The 23,339-nt window shown below is 42.8% G+C and overlaps 1 protein-coding gene and 1 pseudogene across 3 annotated transcripts; one reads left to right on the forward strand and one right to left on the reverse strand.

Moving 5' to 3' along the window:
- Positions 1 to 3,329, reverse strand: part of LOC129869581 (coiled-coil domain-containing protein 18-like) — a 44,227-nt pseudogene extending 40,898 nt beyond the window's left edge.
- Positions 2,693 to 22,817, forward strand: LOC129869580 (divergent protein kinase domain 1A-like). 3 transcript variants are annotated; one of them, XM_055944098.1, is made up of 8 exons: positions 2,693 to 2,775; positions 3,520 to 3,618; positions 4,008 to 4,091; positions 20,356 to 20,490; positions 20,698 to 20,805; positions 21,079 to 21,255; positions 21,541 to 21,756; positions 21,968 to 22,817. In XM_055944098.1, exons 3-8 carry the CDS (start codon positions 4,038 to 4,040, stop codon positions 22,562 to 22,564), a joined length of 1,287 nt encoding a protein of 428 aa, XP_055800073.1. In that variant the 5' UTR covers positions 2,693 to 2,775; positions 3,520 to 3,618; positions 4,008 to 4,037; the 3' UTR covers positions 22,565 to 22,817. The 3 variants fall into 3 exon arrangements, with proteins under 3 accessions (XP_055800073.1, XP_055800072.1, XP_055800074.1); XM_055944097.1 differs by lacking the exons at positions 2,693 to 2,775; positions 3,520 to 3,618 and adding an exon at positions 3,748 to 3,877; XM_055944099.1 differs by lacking the exons at positions 2,693 to 2,775; positions 3,520 to 3,618 and adding an exon at positions 4,365 to 4,522 and having other exon boundaries at positions 4,002 to 4,091.
- Positions 22,818 to 23,339: the final 522 nt, after the last annotated feature.

A 23,339-nucleotide genomic window follows, 5' to 3' on the forward strand; every position in this document is an offset into this window, starting at 1 on the left:
TCAAACTCAGCGCCTTTTTGCTTGACATCATGGGAAAATCAAAAGAAATCAGCTAAGACCTCAGAAAAAGAATTGCAGACCACCAGAAGTCTGGTTCATCCTTGGGAGCAATTTCCAAACGCCTGAAGTTGCCACGTTCATCTGTACAAACAATAGTACGCAAGTATAAACACCATGGGACCACGCAGCCGTCATACCGCTCAGGAAGGAGACGCGTTCGGTCTGCTAGAGATGAACGTACTTTGGTGAGAAAAGTTCAAATCAATCCCAGAACAACAGCAAAGGACCTTGTGAAGATGCTGGAGGAAACGGGTACAAAAGTATCTATATCCACAGTAAAAACGAGTCCTACATCGACATAACCTGAAAGGCCGCACAGCAAGGAAGAAGCCACTGCTCCAAATGCCGCCATAAAAAAGCCAGACTACGGTTTGCAACTGCACATGGGGACAAAGATCGTACTTTTTGGAGAAATGTCCTCTGGTCTGATGAAACAAAAATAGAACTGTTTGGCCATAATGACCATTGTTATGTTTGGAGGAAAAAGGGGGAGGCTTGCAAGCCGAAGAACACCATCCCAACAGTGAAGCACGGGGGTGCCAGCATCATGTTGTGGGGGTGCTTTGCTGCAAGAGGGACTGGTGCACTTCACAAAATAGATGGCATCATGAGGGAGGAAAATGATATGGATATATTGAAGCAACATCTCAAGACATCAGTCAGGAAGTTGAAGCTTGGTCGCAAATGGGTCTTCCAAATGGACAATGACCCCTAGCATACTTCCAAAGTTATAGCAAAAAGGCCTAAGGACAACAAAGTAAATGTATTGGAGTGGCCATTACAAAGCCATGACCTCAATCCTGTAGAAAATTTGTGGGCAGAACTGAAAAAGTGTGTGTGAGCAAGAAGGCCTACAAACCTGACTCTGTCAGGAGGAATGGGACAAAATTCACCCAACTTATTGTGGGAAGCTTGTGGAAGGTGAAACGTTTGACCCAAGTTAAACAATTTAAAGGCAATACTACCAAATACTAATTGAGTGTATGTAAACTTCTGACCCACTGGAAATGTGATGAAAGAAATCACTCTACTATTAGTCTGACATTTCACATTCTTAAAATAAAGTGATGATCCTAACTGACCTAAAACAGGGAATTTTTACTAGGATTAAATGTCAGGAATTGTGAAAAACTGACTTTAAATGTATTTGGCTAAGCTGCATGTAAACTTCCGACTTCAACTGTATATCTTAGTTAACAAACACGCACTAGTACAAGGAGGTGACATCAGGTGATGTGTATTCCATACAGTGTACAAAACATTAAGAACACCTGTCCTTTCCATGGCAGACTGGCCAGGTGAAAGCTATGATCGCTTACTTGTGTCACCTGTTAAATTCACTTCAATCAGTGTAGATGAAGGGGAGACAGGTTAAAGAAGGATTTTTAAGCCTTGAGACATGGATTGTGTATGTGTGCCATTTAGAGGGTGAATGGACAAGACATAAGATTTAAGTGCCTTTGAACTGGGTATGGTAGTAGGTGCCAGGCGCACCAGTGTGTGTCAAGAACTGCAACGCTGCTGGGTTTTTCATGCTCAACAGTTTCCTGTGTGTATCAAGAATGGTACACCACCCGAAGGACATCCAGCCAACTTGACAACTGTGGGAAGCATTGGAGTCAACATGGGCCAGCATCCCTGTGGAACGCTTTCGACACCTTGTAGAGTCCATGCCCTGACTAACTGAGGCTGTTCTGAAGGCAAAAGGGGGGGTGCAACTCAATATTCGGAATGTATTCTTAATGTTTTGAGAATTCCATGTTTATAGTAAGTGGGGATTGTTAAAGAAAATAGAATCACTGCTTACCTTATCCCCTGATTAGTCCTGTTTTCTAACTCAGCCCTAGCAGCTATCAGCTCCTCTTGTAGCTGGTCCACTAGTCTGCTCTTAATAACCAATGTCTCTTCAGTCTCTTCCAGCCTCTTTTCTGTATCTCTACAATGAACATGGCAACACATCTAGCACAACTGCATTCACAAAGGTGTATCTGTGTGTGTATGTGTATTCTCCTACCAACCTGAGTGCATTCCCTTGGGCCTCAACCTCAGCCTCCATACCCTCAATCTCCTCCTTCATATGACACACACTAGACGTTTTAGACCCTACGGTGGAACCCAGAACCCGGACCTGTCAACATTGTAGGTGAACAAATTTGTCTTAGTTCAAGCTAAGCATCTGCAGAACCAAACCCAACATTAGTAACAATTATTTGGGCCCTCTGTAAAGGCCTGCATGAATAGCGTTATAATCATTAATAATGGCAGAGGTTGTACGAAATTGCATAAGCTGGAATACTTTGGTTTTGGAGCTGGCAAGTTCGAGATTCACTGCTTCCAATTCAATGATCAGTTGTCTGTTTTCTTGCATCACGGAAGCACTTTCTTCCTCCACTGAGCTTAACTTCCTTCTGAGATGCAAGTTTTTAGATTCCAGTTCCCTCATTGAAGAGGATGAAGAGGGAGGCTGAAAATAAACATGACTTTTAATGCATTCCTCCATTGAATAGCAGTTTATTTGATAAATGAATCACATACATAAAAAAATATAATATCTCTTGTAAGCCTCTATTTACGGTTAGCTTGTCTCACCTTTGACTCAACTTGTGGGGCACTGCTACAGACCCTGCGTTCTTCAGCCATCCTGGTGAGAATGTGTACAGTGGCAATCTGGATGCAATAAAATCAATGGTGAAGTATGTGCACCAAACTTCAGAGGTAAGGCAACAATAACACCAAAGTCAGCGACATATTACAGTTGGTTAACATTTTAGCTAACGTTAGTTAGCAAGTTTGTTAGCTAGCTAGCTAATGTTAGTTAGCCACCAGTAAGTAGATGGCTTGTTCGGAGGCAGTTGCTCAGTTACTTCGTTATGTGCTGCTCTTACCCGTTTGGTCAATCAGTGGACATGGTGCGGTTCGAAATAAAGTCTGAATAACATCGGTGCGATGAGTGAATACAATCAAGCTCGCCTGCCACTCACTCCACACTTCTCTCTACATGCTGGAGGAAGTGGTGTTGTTTTACAACATGATAGGAATCCTGCGCTCTGCTTCATGATTAACTGACGTAAAATCATAGAACGTGCGTTTTTCTTGGTAACCGTTTTAGTAAGACCAGTATAGAAACAGTATAGAAAATATTTGACAACTTTATCTGTGTGCTGTTTAGACAGATACAGTAGTACATAGTAGTAAGTCTACCGAACAGCTTTTCTTTAAAGGTACAAAGCAGACGTTATCTCAATAGCAAATCATTTCTGGTTAACAATTAAGTACATTACTGTGATTGTTTTCAATTAAAATGGTCAAAAACAAACAACAATCGTTTCTTAGCAAAGAGCAATTTCTCAAGCAAGAATTTTGCAAGGAGGGGAAAACTGAAAAACAGTTGTTTTTGGCAGAGAGTTTTGGAACTCTCTTTCTTATTGGTCTATTAACTAATTTACCGCTTGTCTCCAGGCAGGCCAAAACTCCATCCCACCAAAGCAGGCTGACATTTCATGCAGTTTTTTCAACCAGCTCTTACATTAAAGGGGCATTATCATCATTTTCAAAATTGTAAGTATTATTCCAACCTCATTATGTGGAAATATTATAAAACGCAAAAAAAAACACGTTTTTGAATGCACTGGGCCTTTAACATTTGTGACAGTATTGTAATCTATACGCCTTTATCAAGGACCCCTTTTCCTATACAATCCCCTCCTACTCTGTCTAGTGGGCAGAGTACTGCAGCGTTCAAGTGGCTGCTATTTTGCAGCACCGAAAGCGCACTTCCAAGGAAGAGCTTATTTGACGGAGGATGAGAAAGGATTTGGTGAAATGGACTGTTATTATTTGTACACACTGTGGTTAATTATTGCTACACAAGAAGGCAGAATAATTGTGCAGAAGACGAGATTAGATTTCTATGTTTCGCTTCTTATTGTGATTTCTTCCTCTGGCAGGTTAGTGTTGTGAGATGTGCTCTATTTGCCATGGCAAGAGGTCTGTTTTCATGGGTCTGGCTGAGGAAGCCTATCTACATACAGGTAAACCCAGTGGGAAATCTTTCCTATACTTTCTCGTGATCGGACGATCACCTATTCACTATTGGACAGTTGGGATTATTCATGTTCCTGTATGGTAGGCTACTTTGAACATTATAAGGCTCTTTTGGACACGATTTCATATACATTCATTTGCAATATTCGGTAAACTAATTTTGGCCTTTATATGGTTGTCATTGCCATTATTGAGGCTGTTGTTTCTGATACAACTGTTTATTTTGGAGTATTGGATTGATCCTATTTCATTTCCAATAGGGTACTTGCTCTGTCGATGCCCAAGAGCTGTAGTCATTGGCCCAATTCAGTAGGTACTCACCGTTTCTGTAGCAACAGGGATCATCCAGCATTCACACAAGACAGGAGGACACACAAGGTTTTTTTCCATGGATGAGAGCACTGCATTCAATCCCAAGGTCTGCTAGATAATGTTTTTCTTTGCATTCTCATGTTGTATTTAAATCAGCAATCTTATTTGCATTGTCTGTGTATGAGCTTCTTATGCTATCTATTCTATTGACTTCCCATTCAAAACCTTTTCATTAAATCATACTCTGTTTTACCATATGGGCTCTGGTCAAAAGTAGTGCACTATAGGGAATATGGTGCCATTTGAAACACACACAATGTAACCTGTTGTATAAAAGGCATATAATAACTGGTCATTAAGGTGGAAATGTTTACAATCCTGGAAAAAGGATTGTATACGGTTTTAAAACTGTACAAGCAAGTTAAGAATCACGAACAATTATTATGATATTTGGGATTTCTTCCCCCCCCCCTTTGCCCTCAGAATAGGCTCAATTTGTTGGGGCATGGACTTCACAAGGTGTCGAAAGCATTCCACAGGGATGCTGGCCCATGTTGTATCAAATGCTTGCCACACTTGTGTCAAGTTGGCTGAATGTCCTTTGGGTGGTGGACCATTCTTGATACACACGGGAAACTGTTGAACGTGAAAAACCCAGAAGCATTGCAGTTCTTGACATAAACCAGTTCGCCTGGCACCTACTACCATACCCCGTTTAAAGGCACTTAAATCTTTTGTCTTGCCCATTCACCCTCTGAATTTCATACACAATCCATGTTTCAATTGCATCAAGGCTTAAAAATCCTTCTTTAACCCATCTCCTCCCCTTCATTAAGTGACATCAGTAAGGGATCATAGCTTTCACCTGGTCAGTCAATGTCATGGAAAGAGCAGGTGTTCATAATGTTTTGTACACTTAGTATACAGTGTATTTGGAAAGTATCTAGACCCCTTCCCTTTTTCCACATTTTGTTACATTACAGCCTTATTCTAAAATGGATAAAACATTTCAAAAATCCTCAATCTACACACAATACCCAATTATGCAAAGTGAAACAGGTTTAGAATTTTAGCAAATTCAGAAAAAATTAAAAAGAGAAATACCTTATTTGTATAAGCATTCATACCCTTTGCTATGATACTTGAAACTGAGCTCGGGTGCATCCTGTTTCCATTGATCATCCTTGAGATGTTTCTACAACTTGATCAAATCAAATCAAACTTTGTCACATGCGCCAAATACAACAGGTGTAGCTTACCATGAAATGCTTACTTAAAACCCCTTAACCAACAGTGCCATTCAAGAAAGTGTTAAGAAAATATAGACCAAATAAAATAAAGTAAAAAAGTAACACAGTACAATAACGAGGCTATATACAGGGGGTAGTGGTACCGTGTCAATGTGGAGGCTATGTACAGGGGGTACCGTGTCAATGTGGAGGCTATATACAGGGGATACCGTGTCAATGTGGAGGCTATATACAGGGGGTACCGTGTCAATGTGGAGGCTATATACAGGGGGTACCGTGTCAATGTGGAGGCTATATACAGGGGGTACCGTGTCAATGTGGAGGCTATATACAGGGGGTATTGTGTCAATGTGGAGGCTATATACAGGGGATACCGGTACCGTGTCAATGTGGAGGCTATATACAAGGGGTACCTGTACCGTATCAATGTGGAGGCTATATACAGGTGGTACCGGTACCGTGTCAATGTGGAGGCTATATACAGGGGATACCGGTACCGTGTCAATGGGAGGGGGGGACAATGGAAATAGTCTGTGTGGCCATTTGATTAATTGTTCAGCAATCTTATGGCTTGGGGTAGAAGCTGTTAAGGAGCCTTTTGGTCCTAGACTTGGTGCTCTGGTACCGCTTGCTGTGAGGTAGCAGAGAGTACGGTCTATGACTTGGGTGACTGGAGTCTTTGACAATTTTTGGGGCTTTCCTCTGACATCATTTAGTATATAGGTCCTGTATTTTTATTTTATTTAACCAGGAAAAGCCCATTGAAACCCAGAGTCTCTTTTTCAAGGGATACCTGGCCAAGAAGGCAGCAACAATCAATACATTACATAAATAAAACAACATGATCCAGCCTAAAAAAAGCATTTACACTCCTCTGTAACAGTCTCCCATCAATATTTTAAATTCATTCAGTGGCACTTACATATCTAGATGAAGCATGGATTGTAGATTATTCCATGCGTCTGGTGTACAAGAAGAGAAGGCAGTCTTGCCTCATACTGTGAATGTCCTGGGGACTTTAGTAGCAACCACCTAGCAGACCGGGCATGTTAACTGCTGGTGGTGAAGGAGACCAGACTACAGAGGTAAAGAGGGAGTTTACCCAAAAGGGCTTTGTAGATGAATACATACATTTGTATCTTTCTACACATATAAAGTGAGGTCCAACCTACCATTTGGTGCAATGGTGGGTGAGTGACTTGGCATTTGTAATAAAGCGCAAGGATGCATGATAAACAGAGTCAAATCTCTGTAAGACAGAGGAGGTTGCATGCATATACACAAGTCACCATAATCAATTACAGAGAGAAAAGTGGCATGAACAATCTTCTTTCTAGCCATAAGCGGGAAGCAAGCCTTATTACGTAAAAAACGAAACAATATCAGTTTAAGCTTTGTCACAAGATTATCCACATGAACTTTAAAGGACAACTTGTCATCTTTTTTTTTTTATACATTAGCAAAAATGTCTAAACCTGTTTTTGCTTTGTCAGAATTATGTATTTTGTGTAGATTGAGGGGGGGGGGGGGGGAACTAAACGTAACAAAATGTGGAAAAAGTCAAGGGGTCTAAATACTTTCCGAATCAACTTGGAAAGCTGAGATATACAGTGTTCTCGAAACCATGTAGGAGATCCAACCTTTACAATGCGAGTGGTGTTTTACTGCAACTTATAGAGCCCAACCTTTTAATATAGTTAGATATGGTTCATGTTTGTAGCTATGTTTTCCCCCAGTGATCAACATATCTGTTAAATATTTAATTTATTTTACAGCCTGAATCAAAAACCCTGATCTCATCTGTCTGTTTTGTTCAGCCAAGAGACACACTCTGAGCTGCGTTTTGTTTTGCTCCCGTTTTCTTCACACCCCTATATGTGTGTGTGTGTGTGTGTGTGTTTTTCCTTCACACTGCTGTGTGAGTAGCCATGTAAGTGAAAAGTGACAGCAGTCACAAGGGGGAGTGTGTGTGTGTCTGCCATCTTAGTCCCACGGAGGGTTTTCTAGGCCACTCTGCGTCTTCCTAATGAGGTCATAACATGACGGAACACTGTCACTCGCAGGTTGGTCGCTCCAATAAGACAAGCCGATTTCATTCTACATACAGTTGAAGTCGGAAGTTTACATACACTTAGGTTGGAGTCATTAAAACTCGTTTTTCAACCACTCCACAAATTTGTTGTTAACAAACTATAGTTTTGGCAAGGCGGTTAGGACATCTACTTTGTGCATGTGTAACAGTATAACTTTAAACCGTCCCCTCGCCCCGACACGGGCGCGAACCAGGGACCCTCTGCACACATCAACAACTGACACCCACGAAGCGTCGTTACCCATCGCTCCACAAAAGCCGCGGCCCTTGCAGAGCAAGGTGCAACCCTACTTCTAGGTTTCAGAGCAAGTGACGTAACTGATTGAAACGCTACTAGCGTGTACCCGCTAACTAGCTAGCCATTTCACATCCGTTACACTCACCCCCCTTTCAACCTCCTCCTTTTCCGCAGCAACCAGTGATCCGGGTCAACAGCATCAATGTAACAGTATAACTTTAGTACGTCCCCTAGCCCCGACCTCGGGCGCGAACCAGGGACCCTCTGCACACATCAACAACAGTCACCCACGAAGCATCGTTACCCATCGCTCCACAAAAGCCGCGGCCCTTGCAGAGCAAGGGGCAACACTACATCTAGGTTTCAGAGCAAGTGACGTAACTGATTGAAACGCTACTAGCGCGTACCCGCTAACTAGCTAGCCATTTCACATCCGTTACACTCACCCCCCTTTCAACCTCCTCCTTTTCCGCAGCAACCAGTGATCCGGGTCACGGCACCAATGTAACAGTATAACTTTAAACCGTCCCCTCGCCCCGACACGGGCGCGAACCAGGGACCCTCTGCACACATCAACAACTGACACCCACGAAGCGTCGTTACCCATCGCTCCACAAAAGCCGTGGCCCTTGCAGAGCAAGGTGCAACACTACTTCTAGGTTTCAGAGCAAGTGACGTAACTGATTGAAACGCTGCTAGCGCGTACCCGCTAACTAGCTAGCCATTTCACATCCGTTACACATGACACAAGTAATTTTTGCTTTGCTACAGGAGGGACTGGCGCACTTCACAAAATAGATGGCATCATGAGGGAGGAAAATTATGTGGATATATTGAAGCAACATCAAGACATCAGTCATAAAGTTGAAACTTGGTCGCAAATGGGTCTTCCAAATGGACAATGACACCAAACATACTTCCAAAGTTGTGGCAAAATGGCTTAAGGATAACAAAGTAAATCTATTGGAGTGGCCATCACAAAGCCCTGACTTCAATCCTATAGAAAATTTGTGGGCAGAAAAAGTGTGTGTGAGCAAGGAGGCCTACAAACCTGACTCAGTTACACCAGCTCTGTCAGGAGGAATGGGCCAAAATTCACCCAACTTCTTGTGGGAAGCTTGTGGAACGCTACCTGAAACGTTTGACCCAACCAATTTAAAGGCAATGCTACCAAATACTAATTGAGTGTACGTAAACTTCTGACCCACTGGGAATGTGATGAAAGAAATAAAAGCTGAAATAAATAATTCTCTCTATTATTCTGACATGTCACATTCTTAAAATAGTGGTGATCCTAACTGACCTAATACAGGGAATTTTTACTAGGATTAAATGTCAGATGTTGTGAAACTGAGTTTAAATGTATTTGGCTAAGGTGTATGTAAACTTCCGACTTCAACTGTATATAAACCCCAAGCAGATGTCCTGCAGTCTTACAATGAGATATGGATTCCTTGTGATTATGTTTCATCTATGCAGAGCACATTGTACTCCCCGTAGCCTACAGAATTTCCCAGAATGTCACAAATAATTTAATCTCGTCAAACCAGACCAAAAATCTTGCGTAAACAGCCATGAGAGATTACAAATCGTTCCACAAAACATTCAACAAATCCTTAGCATCAAAAGGCGTATTGTCTACAGTTGGGTCTGCTTTCCGACTTACTCCTCGTAATAGTGTCAGACATTGCACTGCGTGTGGCTGAAGTTATCACAGTCGTCCTAAATTTTATCTCCACATAGGCTACATACTGTGGAAGGTCATGGTTGTCAGGCTGTGCAAAGCTCAGTGGTCCAGCCGAGATAAAACTGCTCCATGGATCCTGTCTGTCTGTCAGGAGACAGGGTAATCCTGCCATGCTGGGTCCAGTTTACTCTACCCAGTCATCCAGATCTGACATCAAATGCTCCTTGAGTCCTTTACCACCAGAGTTAGACCCTGGGAATGACTCATCCCAAATGGCACCCTATTCCCTATATAGTGCACTACTTTTGACCAGAGCCCCAATGGGCCTGTGTGAAAGCCGCATTTGAGATCACCAAACACTTATCCCTGTCTGCACATTTTAATATGGGTAGCCTAGAAACTTGTCTGTTGTGATTTGTCACCTATTTACCACAGTGTGAACGTGTGATCAGGCACTGCTGTATTTTTGTATGGCAATTAAAAGTTTAAATGATCGATGTCCATTGCCCACCCACCAGTTTTGTCCCTGTGAAGTAAGAGAGAGAACCAGGTCTGATATACCCCTGTGGCCTGAGCCTGAATATGAGGAACTGTGTCAGTATGTGCAATAGAGGGATATGATGACAATACTGATCATCTTATTTGATGTTGGCACAGTTTGACAGTGCTAACTAGAACACACATGCACATAACAGAGCAAATTATTCAAAGTTATAAATTGTATGTTTCTGGAAGCTTTGGTTACCTACATTTTAGTCAGTTAAACTCAGAGGTGTGGGGAGGTTTAAGGAGGAGCTGTCAACTCATCTTTCCACAGCTCTCTCTCCTCGGGGGAACACATGCGTGCTCTCATCTCTCCATTCTCCCCCATATCACCTCCTCTCCATGCTCTGCAGTGCATGACTCTATCAGCATGTGTTCACAAACCACTGTCTGAGGTCTAAGCTTGTCCCAGAGGACATGGTGGGAGCCTAATTTAATCAATATTACTTAAGATGCAGCATTTAGCTGGTTAGTATTTTCTTCCCACCCCACTCTCCTTAGGTGTAAACTTCATTTGTATTTTGGACATGCTCGATAGGCTGAACTGATTAACTAATCTGGAGCAGAAGAGCAGGAAGTCAGAATTAAATGTTATTGACATGTCACTTTGTCCTGTGACACAAGAGAAGAGCTAAAAAGCAATGTGTTAAGTTGTTGTGGCAACTTCTGCTATTCTGTGCGTGTGTGTAGGCGTGCGTGATTGTTTGTGCGCGTGTGTGCTTGTTTACGTGTGTGTGCATATTTGAGTGAGAGAGGAAAAGAGAGCAAGGCTGTGTATTTTTGCATGCTTGTATGTGAGGAGACTGTAACTTACAACAGGCAATGAACATGGCATATGTATCTACACAGTATGTAAGTGAAAAGTGAACAACTGGCCCAAAATCTGCTGTTAACATGTAGTGTTACTGTCGCAGTGTTGAGTCAGTGTGGGGATTGGGGTGTGGCCTCGACCAGGAGGGTGTGTCCGCAACCAGGAGGGAGGGGTGGTGTCGTTCTTATTGCCTGCTGTATGCTGTACGACTTGGGACTGGGATGAGTCCGATCAACCAGGCAGTGCGTAGCTCCTGCACATAGCACAGACAGACAGCGACAGTGTTACATCTCCCAGAGCCTGCACCGTGCACACAAATAGAGAGTGTGTGATTCCCAAAAGGCACCATATTCCCTAGATAGTGTTTTTGTAGAGAATATGGTGCCATTTGGGATACACCGAGTGTGATATCTCTCTGAGCCTGCACAATGCACACAGCAAATAGTAATGACACCTCCTTCCTTTAGAGAGTTGGAGTCCTGGGAGTAAGAGAGATGGATGCTGGGACAGATGAGTTACTGGTGCGTAACTCCTATGAGAGAGAGAGAGATGCAAGCAGAAAGTTTACACAGGTGGTACAAAATTAGCTCTCACCAGGAAACATCTTCCACGCTTGACGATTCCCATGTGTGTGCACTGTGCATAAGCCTATTAGTGTTCCCCATCTAGAATATTAGGGAGGAAAATGGTTTGCTTTTGTCTGTGTGACACAATCTTTTAATTCTCCCTCTCCATCCATCCCTGCTTCATCTCCTCTCTCTCCTTCATCTCCTCTCTCATCTCTATCCCTCGCAAGGCAGTTATCCCACTGTTCCCCAGGCGCCGATACCGTGGATATCAATTAATGCAGCCCCCCGCACCTCTCTGATTCAGAGGGGTTGGCTTAAATGTGGAAGACACATTTCAGTTGAATGCATTCAGTTGTACAAATGACTAGGTATCCCCCTTTCCTCTCCCTATTCATATGTCCCTCCCTCATCTCTCTATCCGTCTTTCTCGCTCCTCCATCTCTCCATATATCTCTCTTTCCATTTCTCTCTCTTTTCACAGCTGGAGAGAGTGCCCATTAGAGAGGACTAGCTTTATGATCATGAATAATGGATGAGTGGTGAGCAGGGCTGCAAAACAAGTGTCAGCATAGAAATGGATCAAGAGCAGAGAACATTTCTATCTTCTCTCCCTGCGTATTTGGATGCCAAAGAGCAGTTTCAGGTCACAAATAACAAGTGCTTTGTCCATGTATTTGTTGTGCATCCTTAAGTTGCATGGACTCAATATCTGGACCTCTGCTCAGTGTCAATTAAAAAGACTGGACTGTGATTAGGGTTAGTTAGACTATAGTCCCAGCACACCAGTGGTCTCTGTGTGTCGATTGACCTGTTGGTATCTCCAGCATGTTTCAGACATATATAATATGTAGGATATAATCAATTACACTTTCTGCAGTTCTATCTAAGGAAATAAAACCCAAGGCCTGGTGGGATGCATGATTATTTAGTGGCTAAGCAATGGCTGAGGCTGTGTCCCTTTATAGTGCACCACTTTTGACCCGAGATCTTAGGGCAAAGGTAGTGCACTATAATGACTCTTGCCACCCTTCCCATCCACACACCCCATTACATCACCACAGCTCTGATTACAGCTGGTAAATAATAACAAGCAGTCACAACAGCCAGGATCAATGCTGCCTCATTAGCTGTGTTTTAGGGCTCCATCCCCTTTATAGTGCACTTCTTTCTACCAGGGCCCATAGGGCACTATTTGCATTATATAGGGAGCCATTTGGGACGTAACCTTGCTCTTTCCCCACCAGTAGCCTATGGGATCCTGTATAGGAGTGAGAAATGCATAATCACAGAGTTCAAATGAAAGCCCTCAAAACATTGATTTTTAAAGAACAGCCACATATTTATTTTCCTTCAGAGTGTTATCTATAATGACTTTGCAGTTGGATGCAATTTACAGCACCTACCTACGCAAGAATCAATATGGAACACAGTGCATTGTTTGTGTGGTCATGCTGCTTTGTAGCAGTTCTTTTAGTCTCTCATGGACAGACTACGTAAACATAAATGTTACCATAGATTTGTACAATGGCATGCGTGAGATAACATGCAGCATTAGTTCCGGTGCTTTGGACAAATCTTGGTTTCACAGGTGTTAGCATCTTTTTCGAATTTCGAAAGTGGAGGGAACATTTGGCCATAGACTTGCCCGCAACTTGCAAAGAGAGAGGGTGGAGCTCTTTGTTCCAGTTCTTATACTCTTTCTGTCTTCCCACATATGGACCCTGAACTTAATCGAGCCTCTGACCAATTACGCAAGACTTTAGTTCTGGGTTAACCGAGATGAGTTCTTTCAGTTTAGGTTTGTAAAAAACACTGGGAAAGTACTAGGACACACAGATTATGCTCACGCTAAACATACAGTACACTGAGTATACCAAACATTAAGAACACCTTCCTAATATTGAGTTTCACCCCCCCTTTTTGCCCTCAGAACATCCTCAATTCGTTGGGGCATGGATACTGGCCCATGTTGATTCCGATGCTTCCCAGAGTTGTGTCAAGTTGGCTGGATGTCCTTTGGATTGTAGGCCATTCTTGATACATACAGGAAACTGTTGAGCGTGAAAAACCCAGCAGCGTTGGAGTTTTTGACTCAAACCAATGCGCTACCGTACCCCACTACCGTACCCCACTACCGTACCCCGTTCAAAGGCACTTACATTCTTTATCTTGCCCATTCACCCTCTGAATGGCACACATTCACAATCCATGTCTCAATTGTTTCAAGGCTTAAAAATCCTTATTTAACCTGTCTCCTCCCCTTCATCTACACTGATTGAAGTGGATTTAACAAGTTACATCAATAAGGGACCATAGCTTTCACCTGGTCAGTCTATGTCATGGAAAGAGCAGGTGTTCATAATGTTTTGTTCATTTGTTGTATGAGGTCGTCAGATTACTTGACCAGGGAATGCCACAGAGAAATTACAAGGAAAACTACAGATGATATTATTAGCCTGGCACTAATCGTATTTTGTGGCACACCTCCCAAGTCAAGTGTATCTCGTTCTCTGAGAGACCCGAGGCAGAGATCAGCCTGCATGTAAAGAGGGACTACACTAGACACCATGCTGTTGTAAATGACATTCTGAGCAGTTGTCGGTCCTGTGGAATGCTGAATATTTTAGGTTTAATATCAAGGCACTACGGCTGGGAGAACACTTATCTGGAAAGCACCAACTCTTCCCACAAGTATGGAAAAATCTAAGCACAGAGGAAAAGGGTTAACCGAGATTACAGCTCTTTGACCTCTAGCTGCTTCAACCACCGTCCATGTCTAGGACCACAGAATGAGGTTGGGCTGTGGGGAGAGAGGAAACTCAAGCAAGTTTATGCTAAAAAGCAGTTGATCTGGACCTGCAGTCACAATAGAGAAGTGGCTTGTGACTAGTCAGGAGCAGCAGCGTAGCCTAGTGGTTAGAGCGTTGGACTAGTAACCGAAAGGTTGCAAGATCGAATCCCCGAGCTGACAAGGAACAAATCTGTCGTTCTGCCCCTGAACAAGGCAGTTAACCCACTGTTCCTAGGCCGTCATTGAAAATAAGAATTTGTTCTTATAAAGGTAAAATAAAAAATATAGATTCCACAGCTCTCAACACAGATGACAAATACAAAAGAGGAGAGTAATGGACTGACATTACAGTAAGAGGTCCATTGAATAGAGAGAGAGGAGGATTAGATTAGAGAGCGAGATGGATGCAGACTGAAGGGCTAACTTGATTTAAAAGTCATCTTTAGTGAAAGAGGGTGGGTGGAAGATGAAGGGAGAGTGAATGCACATCTGTCAAGTCCCAGTCATCACTAATAACAGAGTTCTTATAGAGAAAAACTCAAATCCAATTCAGAAAACAGGGACTCTCTTTTCCGCATAGTAAATGGGGTAGTAAAAGGGTTCAAAGTGGTATTGTCCAATGGACATCACATTATAAGTGCTGGGCAAAGACGATGCAAGAGTTCACCTTTACTCACAATCATGTAGGTTAATCACTCTGTCCATAGTCATTGGACGGTAATGAAATGTGGGAATTGAGTAAGAAGTGGTTACAGATCCACACACAGCATCACAACATGGAATAGAGGGAGAAATTGAGATTGGCACTCAAAATACTGTATTAAGTTGAGAATTGCACAGAAGAGATACAGAGAGAGACAGAGTCATGTCAATAAAGCAAATTGAAACTGAACGAGGGAGAGGGAGAGAGGCTGGGGGAGTCCATCACTGTCAAACATTGGACATATTCATTATTAATAGATGGAATAGAAAGGGTTTCTGAATGTCTGTTATTCCTCCACTCAGCCAGCACTCTGTGTTGAAGTAATGCCATTATTGATCTACTGAGAAAATTAAGATAGTCCATTTAGAATGATGAATCAGGAAGAAAATGTTATCAAAAGGCAATAACAATTTGGAGTGTGTCAAAAAGGAAAACGATTGTACAGTAGCTGTCTGCCTGTAACTAACCATGTGTTACCACAGAGAACCATTGGGTTGTTGATTACAGAGCTCATAATCAATAGTCATTGTAATGATGAAGTATTACTGTACTCCACAAGGCCCTCTATAGGCAACTACCCATGTATATCCCAATTTAAGGCCTGTTTCTTCATCAATTGCTCTCTAATTAGAATAAACTAGTTCATTACTAACAGTTTCATCTATAGTGTACATGTGCTGTTATAGCAGTGAGCAGAATTAGGTTTTAATTAATGAAGGACTGTAATATGTTGTAGATATAGTTATGCAGGGTAGAACACACTGTGGATGCGCAAAAAATGTAGGTGATTGTTCCACTTAGATGAGATACAGTGCCTTGCAAAAGTATTCATCCCCCTTGGCGTTTTTCCTATTTTGTTGCATTACAACCTGTAATTTCAATTGATTTTTATTTGGATTTCATGTAATCGACATACACAAAATAGTCCAAATTGGTGAAAGTGGTGCGTGTATATACAGTTGAAGTCGGAAGTTTGCATACACCTTAGCCAAATACATTTAAACTCAGTTTTTCACAACATCTGACATTTAATCCTAGTAAAAATTCCCTGTATTAGGTCAGTTAGGATCACCACTTTATTTTAAGAATGTGAAATGTCAGAATAATAGTAGAGAATTATTTATTTCAGCTTTTATGTCTTTCATCACATTCCCAGTGGGTCAGAAGTTTACGTACACTCAATTAGTATTTGGTAGCATTGCCTTTAAATTGTTTAACTTAGGTCAAACGTTTCGGGTAGTCTTCCACAAGCTTCCCACAGAAGTTGGGTGAATTTTGGCCCATTCCTCCTGACAGAGCTGGTGTAACTGTGTCAGGTTTGTAGGCCTCCTTGCCCGCACACACTTTTTCAGTTCTGCCCACAAATGTTCTATGGGATTGAGGTCAGGGCTTTGTGATGGCCACTCCAATACCTTGACTTTGCTGTCCTAAAGCCATTTTGCCACAACTTTGGAAGTATGCTTGTGGTCATTGTCCATTTGGAAGACCATTCGCGACCAAGCTTCAACTTCCTGACTGATGTCTTGAGATGTTGCTTCAATATATCCACATAATTTTCCTCCCTCATGATGCCATCTATTTTGAAGTGCACCAGTCCATCCTGCAGCAAAGCACCCCCACAACATGACGCTGCCACCCCCGTGCTTCACGGTTGGGATGGTGTTCTTCGGGCTTACAAACCTCCCCCTTTTTCCTCCAAACATAACAATGGTCATTATGGCCAAACAGTTATATTTTTGTTTCATCAGACCAGAGGACATTTCTCCAAAAAGTACGATCTTCGTCCCCATGTGCAGTTGCAAACTGTAGTCTGACTTTTTTTATGCCGGTTTTGGAGCAGTGGCTTCTTCCTCGCTGAGAGGCCTTTCAGGTTATGTCGATATAGGACTCGTTTTACTGTGGATATCGATACTTTTATACCTGTTTCCTCCAGCATCTTCACAAGGTCCTTTGCTGTTGTTCTGGGATTGATTTGCACTTTTCGCACCAAAGTACGTTCATCTCTAGGAGACAGAACACGTCTCCTTCCTGAGTGGTATGACGGCTGCGTGGTCCCATGGTGTTTATACTTGTGTACTATTGTTTGTACAGATGAACATGGTACCTTCAGGCGTTTGGAAATTGCTCCCAAGGATGAACCAGACTTGTGGAGGTCTACAATTGATTTTCTGAGGTCTTGGCTGATGTCTTTAGATTTTCCCATGATGTCAAGCAAAGAGCCACTGAGTTTGAAGGAAGGCCTTGAAGTACACCTCCAATTGACTCAAATTATGTCAATTAGCCTATCAGAAGCTTCTAAAGCCATGACATAATTTTCTGGAATTTTCCAAGCTGTTTAAAGGCACATTGAACTTAGTGTATGTTAGTGTGTCTTAGTGTGTCTGACCCACTGGAATTGTGATTAAGTGAAATAATCTGTCTGTAAACAATTGTTGGAAAAATTACTTGTCATCCACAAAGTAGATGTCCTAACCGATGTGCCAAAACTATAGTTTGTTAACAAGAAATTTGTGGAGTGATTTGAAAAATGAGTTTTAATGACTCCAACATAAGTGTATGTAAACTTTCGACTTCAACGGTATATGAAGCCCCTAAATAAGAACTAGTGCAACCAGTTACCTTCAGAAGTCACATTTATTAGTTAAATAAAGTCCACCTGTGTGCAATCTAAGATTCCCATTCCCATGATCTCAGTATATATACACCTGTTCTGAAAGGCCCCAGAGTTTGCAACACCACCAAGCAAGTGGCACTATGAAGAGTTGTGGAGAAGTACAGATCAGGGTTGGGTTATAACAAAATATCAGAAACTTTGAACATCCCACAGAGCACCATTAAGTCCATTATTAAAAAACTGAAAGAATATGGCACCACAACAAACCTACGGACCAGGCAAGAAGGGCATTAATCAGAGAGGCAACAAAGAGACCAAAGTTAACCCTGAAGGAGCTGCAAAGCTCCACAGTGGAGATTGGAGTATCTGTACATAGGACCACTTTAAACTGTAGACTCCACAGAGCTGGGCTTTACGGAAGAGTGGCCAGAAAAAAAGCCATTGCTTAAGAAAAAAATAAGCAAACACGTTTGGTGTTCGCCAAAAGGCATGTGGGAGACTCCCCAAACATATGGAAGAAGGTTCTCCGGTCAGATGAGACTGAAATGTATCTTTTTGGCCATCAAGGAAAACGCTATGTCTGGCTCAAACCCAACACCTCTCATCACCCCCACAGTGAAGTATGGTAGTGGCAGCATCATGCTGTGGGGATGTTTTTCATCAGCAGGGACTGGGAAACTGGTCAGAATTTGAAGGAATGATGGATGGCACTGAATACAAGGAAGTTCTTGAGGGAAACCTGTTTCAGTCTTCCAGAGATTTGAGACTGGGACAGATGTTCACCTTCCAGCAGGACAATGACCCTAAGCATACTGCTAAAGCAACACTCGAATGGTTTAAGGGGAAACATTTAAATGTCTTGGAATGGCCGAGTCAAAGCCCAGACCTCAATCCAATTGAGAATCTGTGGTATGGCGTAAAGATTGCTGTACACCAGCGGAACCCATCCAACTTGAAGGAGCTGGAGCAGTTTTGCCTTTAAGAATGGGCAAAATCCCAGTGGCTAGATGAGTCAAGCTTATAGAGACATACCCCAAGAGACTTGCAGCTGAAATTGCTGAAAAATGTGGCTCTACAAAGTATTGACTTTGGGAGGTGAATAGTTATGCACGCTCAAGTTTTCAGTTTTTTTCAAAGTGGTCTTCAAAGTGGTAGGCATGTTGTGTAAATCAAATGATACACACCCCACCAAAATCTATTTTAATTCCAGGTTTTAAGGCAACAAAATAGGAAAAATGCCAAGGGGGGTGAATACTTTCGCAAGCCACTATATGGGATCACATGAAATGACATGATTGACTCAATGCTGGCTCGTACAGAATATATAGATGATATGTCTCTTGCTCTCCCCCCTCATTATATGACCCTCCTCACCTCAGTTCAGTGATTTATTGTTCTCTGTTGCAGTGGCCAAGTCAGTCTAGGAAGAACGAGTCACATGGTCTGTTCTCACAGATGGTTGCTAGACTACAACAAGCATAGATGCAGGCGCAACAGACACTGGGAACAAGACAGAAGGCCTCACCCCTCCTCCCTCCTTGGTCTGTCACTGGCTATGTCCCAAATGACACTCTATTCCTTATAGAGTGCACTTCATTTTACCGGAGCCCTATGGCTGTATCGACTCCCTGTCCCCAAGCACACTGTTTCTCTCTCTCATCTCTCTCTCTCATGCTCTCCCTCTCAATAACAATAGTTATTACTCCTTTCACATGTTATACATTTTACAAGATCACCCAGCCCTTCTGGAGAAGATTAACACAGTAAGCAGGTTTAAGATGTCTGATTAGATAATGTCAAGCCATGAGGGGTCTGGGATTTACGGCAATCCGGCCAAATTTCATTGAGTGGCATTTAGATTTAAAATGGCTCTGTTTGCTGTTAGTTCCTAAGGAACATGGAGAAAGGTAGGATTTTCTGGCACAGCAAAATGCAATATTTTCCCCCCCAAATGCATTCTGTTGAAACTCACTCAAATCTAAATTGACATTAGTTTTTGAGGAAATGTCGTTTTGAATCTTGTTCTTTCTATGAATCTTCACATCTCACAACCTGACCCTGTTTTAGCGCAAATTATGTCAGTGTGTTATCTGTTCATCTCTCACCTCATCTATTCTGCATGATTGTTATAATACTGAATCTGTTAAACTTTCATATTTCATTATGCACCCCAGTGAGGGAGCTATTCATTCATCCATTCATTCATTGGATAACTACACTACTGGTACTAGACCAGCCTGCTTAGGGAAATGACTGGAAATCCCTGTTGTGCTCAGTGCGTCTCAACTTCACATTCGTGCTTCCTTGGTAATATGATTTATCATTATTGCAACATAAATGTGGGGCAATATTTAGCATACCTATCATACATTTTCTACATTCCATGATATTTACTCCTGTGGATAATCAAACTCACATTTAACTAAATGCTGTTTACACATCTTCAGTCTCACTGGGTCAAGTTCTGTTCAAGTATCATAAAGGAGGCTGTTCCACCTGAACTTTTCAAATAGGAATGCCCATTTATGTATTCTGATCATGATCATATTATTATGTAATGAAAGTCATCACAGCTCTCTCTCCCCCTCTATCTCATTATCTACGCTCTCTCTCCCTCACTCCCTTGCTCTCTCTATTTCAGGCCCGATTCTCCTACCTGCACATGAAGTATCTGTTCTTCTCGTGGCTGGCAGTATTTGTGGGTAGCTGGATGGTGTATGTGGAGTACTCATCCTACTCAGAGCTGTGTCGTGGACATGAGTGCAAGAATTCCATAGTGAGTTCTCTATTTCCTTATATGAAATTAGTAAATTGATGGAGCCTCCTACTGGTTAAAAAAATACTATTCCATCAAATACAGCATTCCAGTGTCAGCTTCCATATTGTATTGAAACCATCCTGTGAGTTACTATACAAACCAACACCATGTCTGTCTATTAGTTAGTTACAGTATACAAACCAACACCATGTCTATTTATCCAAGTGTGACAAGTACAGGAAAGGAGTGATCGACGGCTCGGCATGCAGAAGCCTGTGTGAAAAAGACACGCTGTACCTGGGGAAGTGTCTCTCTGCCAAGCCGAACAACCAGGTCAGAGCTGACTGATCCTAGTTCTACGGTAAATCTCAAAAGTCTTTCCTTTCCAAAATGTAAGAGGGAAGGAGAGCATTGGAGGAGAAGATTCAAGGATCTTCTCATCCAATCCACCTGCATCTCACTTCCTTCTGATATTGGGCAGGTGGTGTGGAGAGAAGACATGAGGAATCAAGGAAGGACTTTTGAGATTCACCCATAGTGTTTAGAGCGCCAGTGTTTCTGTGTCTGAGAATTAACACGAGCATGTTGTGGGTCTGTGAGTCTCAGGTGTACTCAGGTGGCTGGGGGGACCTAGAGGGGGTGATTAAGTGCCAAATGGAAGACATTCCTCATTATAACCTGGGAGCAGAGATGGAGCACAGGAAGGAGGCATCTCCCTTCAACAAGCCCACCAAGGGAACTTCCGTGGAGAAGTTCAAAGAGATGGTCCTCAGCCACCTCAAGGTCAGAATACTGTCATCTCATCCCAGTGTGATTCATTAGACTACCAGCTTTTATTAATAGGTTCATGGCTGCAACACTTATTTGAAGGTCTTCATAACACATTCATAATCCATACATTATGCATTTATAATCAGTGCACCAATATTTCATAAATGCTAATTGATATTTATTCACATTCACGTAACTTATTGCCATCTTTATTAGTGTGTTATGACTTTAGTGGCTAGCGTGTTCATTAATGCAGTTCTGTTACGAAGGTATCTCTTACCCCTTATTTCTCTTCAGACCAAGGTGGGTGAACAGGCCAACCTTCCAGACCTGGTGAGTCTGGTTTTCTCCGTGGCCGACTACAACAAAGATGGCCTCATCTCCTTGCCGGAGGCCCGCTCCACGTGGGCTCTTCTCCAGCTCAATGAGTTTCTGCTAGCAATAGTCCTGCAGGACAGAGAGCACACCCCTAGGCTCCTGGGCTTCTGTGGGGACTTGTATGTGATGGAGAAGGTAAACTAATAGGAATGCCCATTTATGAAGAAAAAAAACAGGGATTATTTTCTTCAGACAATACCAATTATCCAGTAATCATGATACATTGACTCAAATCATGAGCTTATTTATGTGATGAAAGTCATCACAGCTCTCTCTCCTCTGCCTCTTTCAATACCCCCCATCTCTCTTATTCCCTTTTTCTCTGAACTTGTACATGATGGAGAAGGTGCCCTATGCTCCCCTGTACGGCATCAGCCTGCCCTGGGTGGTGGAGCTGTGGATCCCCGCGGGGGTACGACGCAGCATGGACCAGTGGTTCACGCCCTCCTGGCCCCGCAAGGCCAAGATCTCCATCGGCCTCCTGGAGCTCGTTGAGGATGTCTTCCACGGGACCTTCGGCTCCTTCCTCATGTGTGACATGAGCGCGGACGGCTTCGGTTACAACGACCGCCACGACCTGAAGGTGATGGACACTCACCACATTGTCCCTGAGGCCACCTTCCAGAAAGCCATGAGGGAGCGGCGGTGCGACACGGAAGAGGACTGTCTGTACGGTGCTGATTGTCGCACTTCCTGTGACCTCACCAAGCACCGGTGTACGCCAGAGGTGACACAGCCCAACCTGGCCAAGGCGTGCGGCGCACTGAAGGATTACCTCCTGAACGGGGCGCCGTCTGACATTCAGGAGGAGCTGGAGAAACAACTGTATGCATGTATCGCATTGAAGGGCTCGGCAGAACAGATGGAGATGGAACACTCGCTTATACTGAACAACCTGAAGAGTTTGTTGTGGAAAAAGATATCGCACACCAAGGACTCCTAATCAGGTGGAAACATGGGTACATCCAGACCCTGGATTTGAAAGTATTGATTGGAACTGCATTTCTTCCATTGTAAATCCACACTTTGGGAAAGGGTGGAGAATCAGGACACAGATGAACACTACTGCTGCCCCCTAACACCCTCTCCTCTAAGCTTTTTAGGGAACTATAATGAACAAAAATATAAACGCAACATGTAAAGTGTTAGTTCTGTTTTTCATGAGCTGAAATAAAAGATCCCAGAAATGTTCCATACTCAAATCTTCTCAATTTCTGTGTACAAATGTTTACATCCGTTTGAGCGTTAATCCAGCCACCTGACAAAACAGCATGATCATTACACAGGTGCACCTTGTGCTGGGAACAAAAGGCCACTGATCACACAACGCCACAGATGTCTCAAGATGAGGAAGCGTGCAATTGGCATGCTGACTGCAGGAATGTTCAACAGAGCTGTTGCCAGAGGATTGTCTGTTAATCTCTACCATAAACTGCCTCGGTCTTAGAGAATTTGGTAGTACATGCCTCAGGACCTCCACATCTGGCTTATTCACCTGTGGGATCATCGGAGACCAGCCACCCAGATAGAATTGCTGTCTGTATTAAAGCCCTTTTGTGGGGAAAAACTGATTGGCTGGGCCTGGCTCCCTAGTCGGTGGACCTTTTGTTTTTAACCTATGACTGCACCCCTGCTCAGTCATGTGAAAGCCAAATTAGTGACTAATGAATTCATTTCAATTGACAGATTCTTATGTATACTTCAGTGAAATTGTTGAA

This window comes from Salvelinus fontinalis, chromosome 14 (assembly GCF_029448725.1).
Source record: "Salvelinus fontinalis isolate EN_2023a chromosome 14, ASM2944872v1, whole genome shotgun sequence".
Taxonomy (NCBI): Eukaryota; Metazoa; Chordata; class Actinopteri; order Salmoniformes; family Salmonidae; genus Salvelinus; species Salvelinus fontinalis.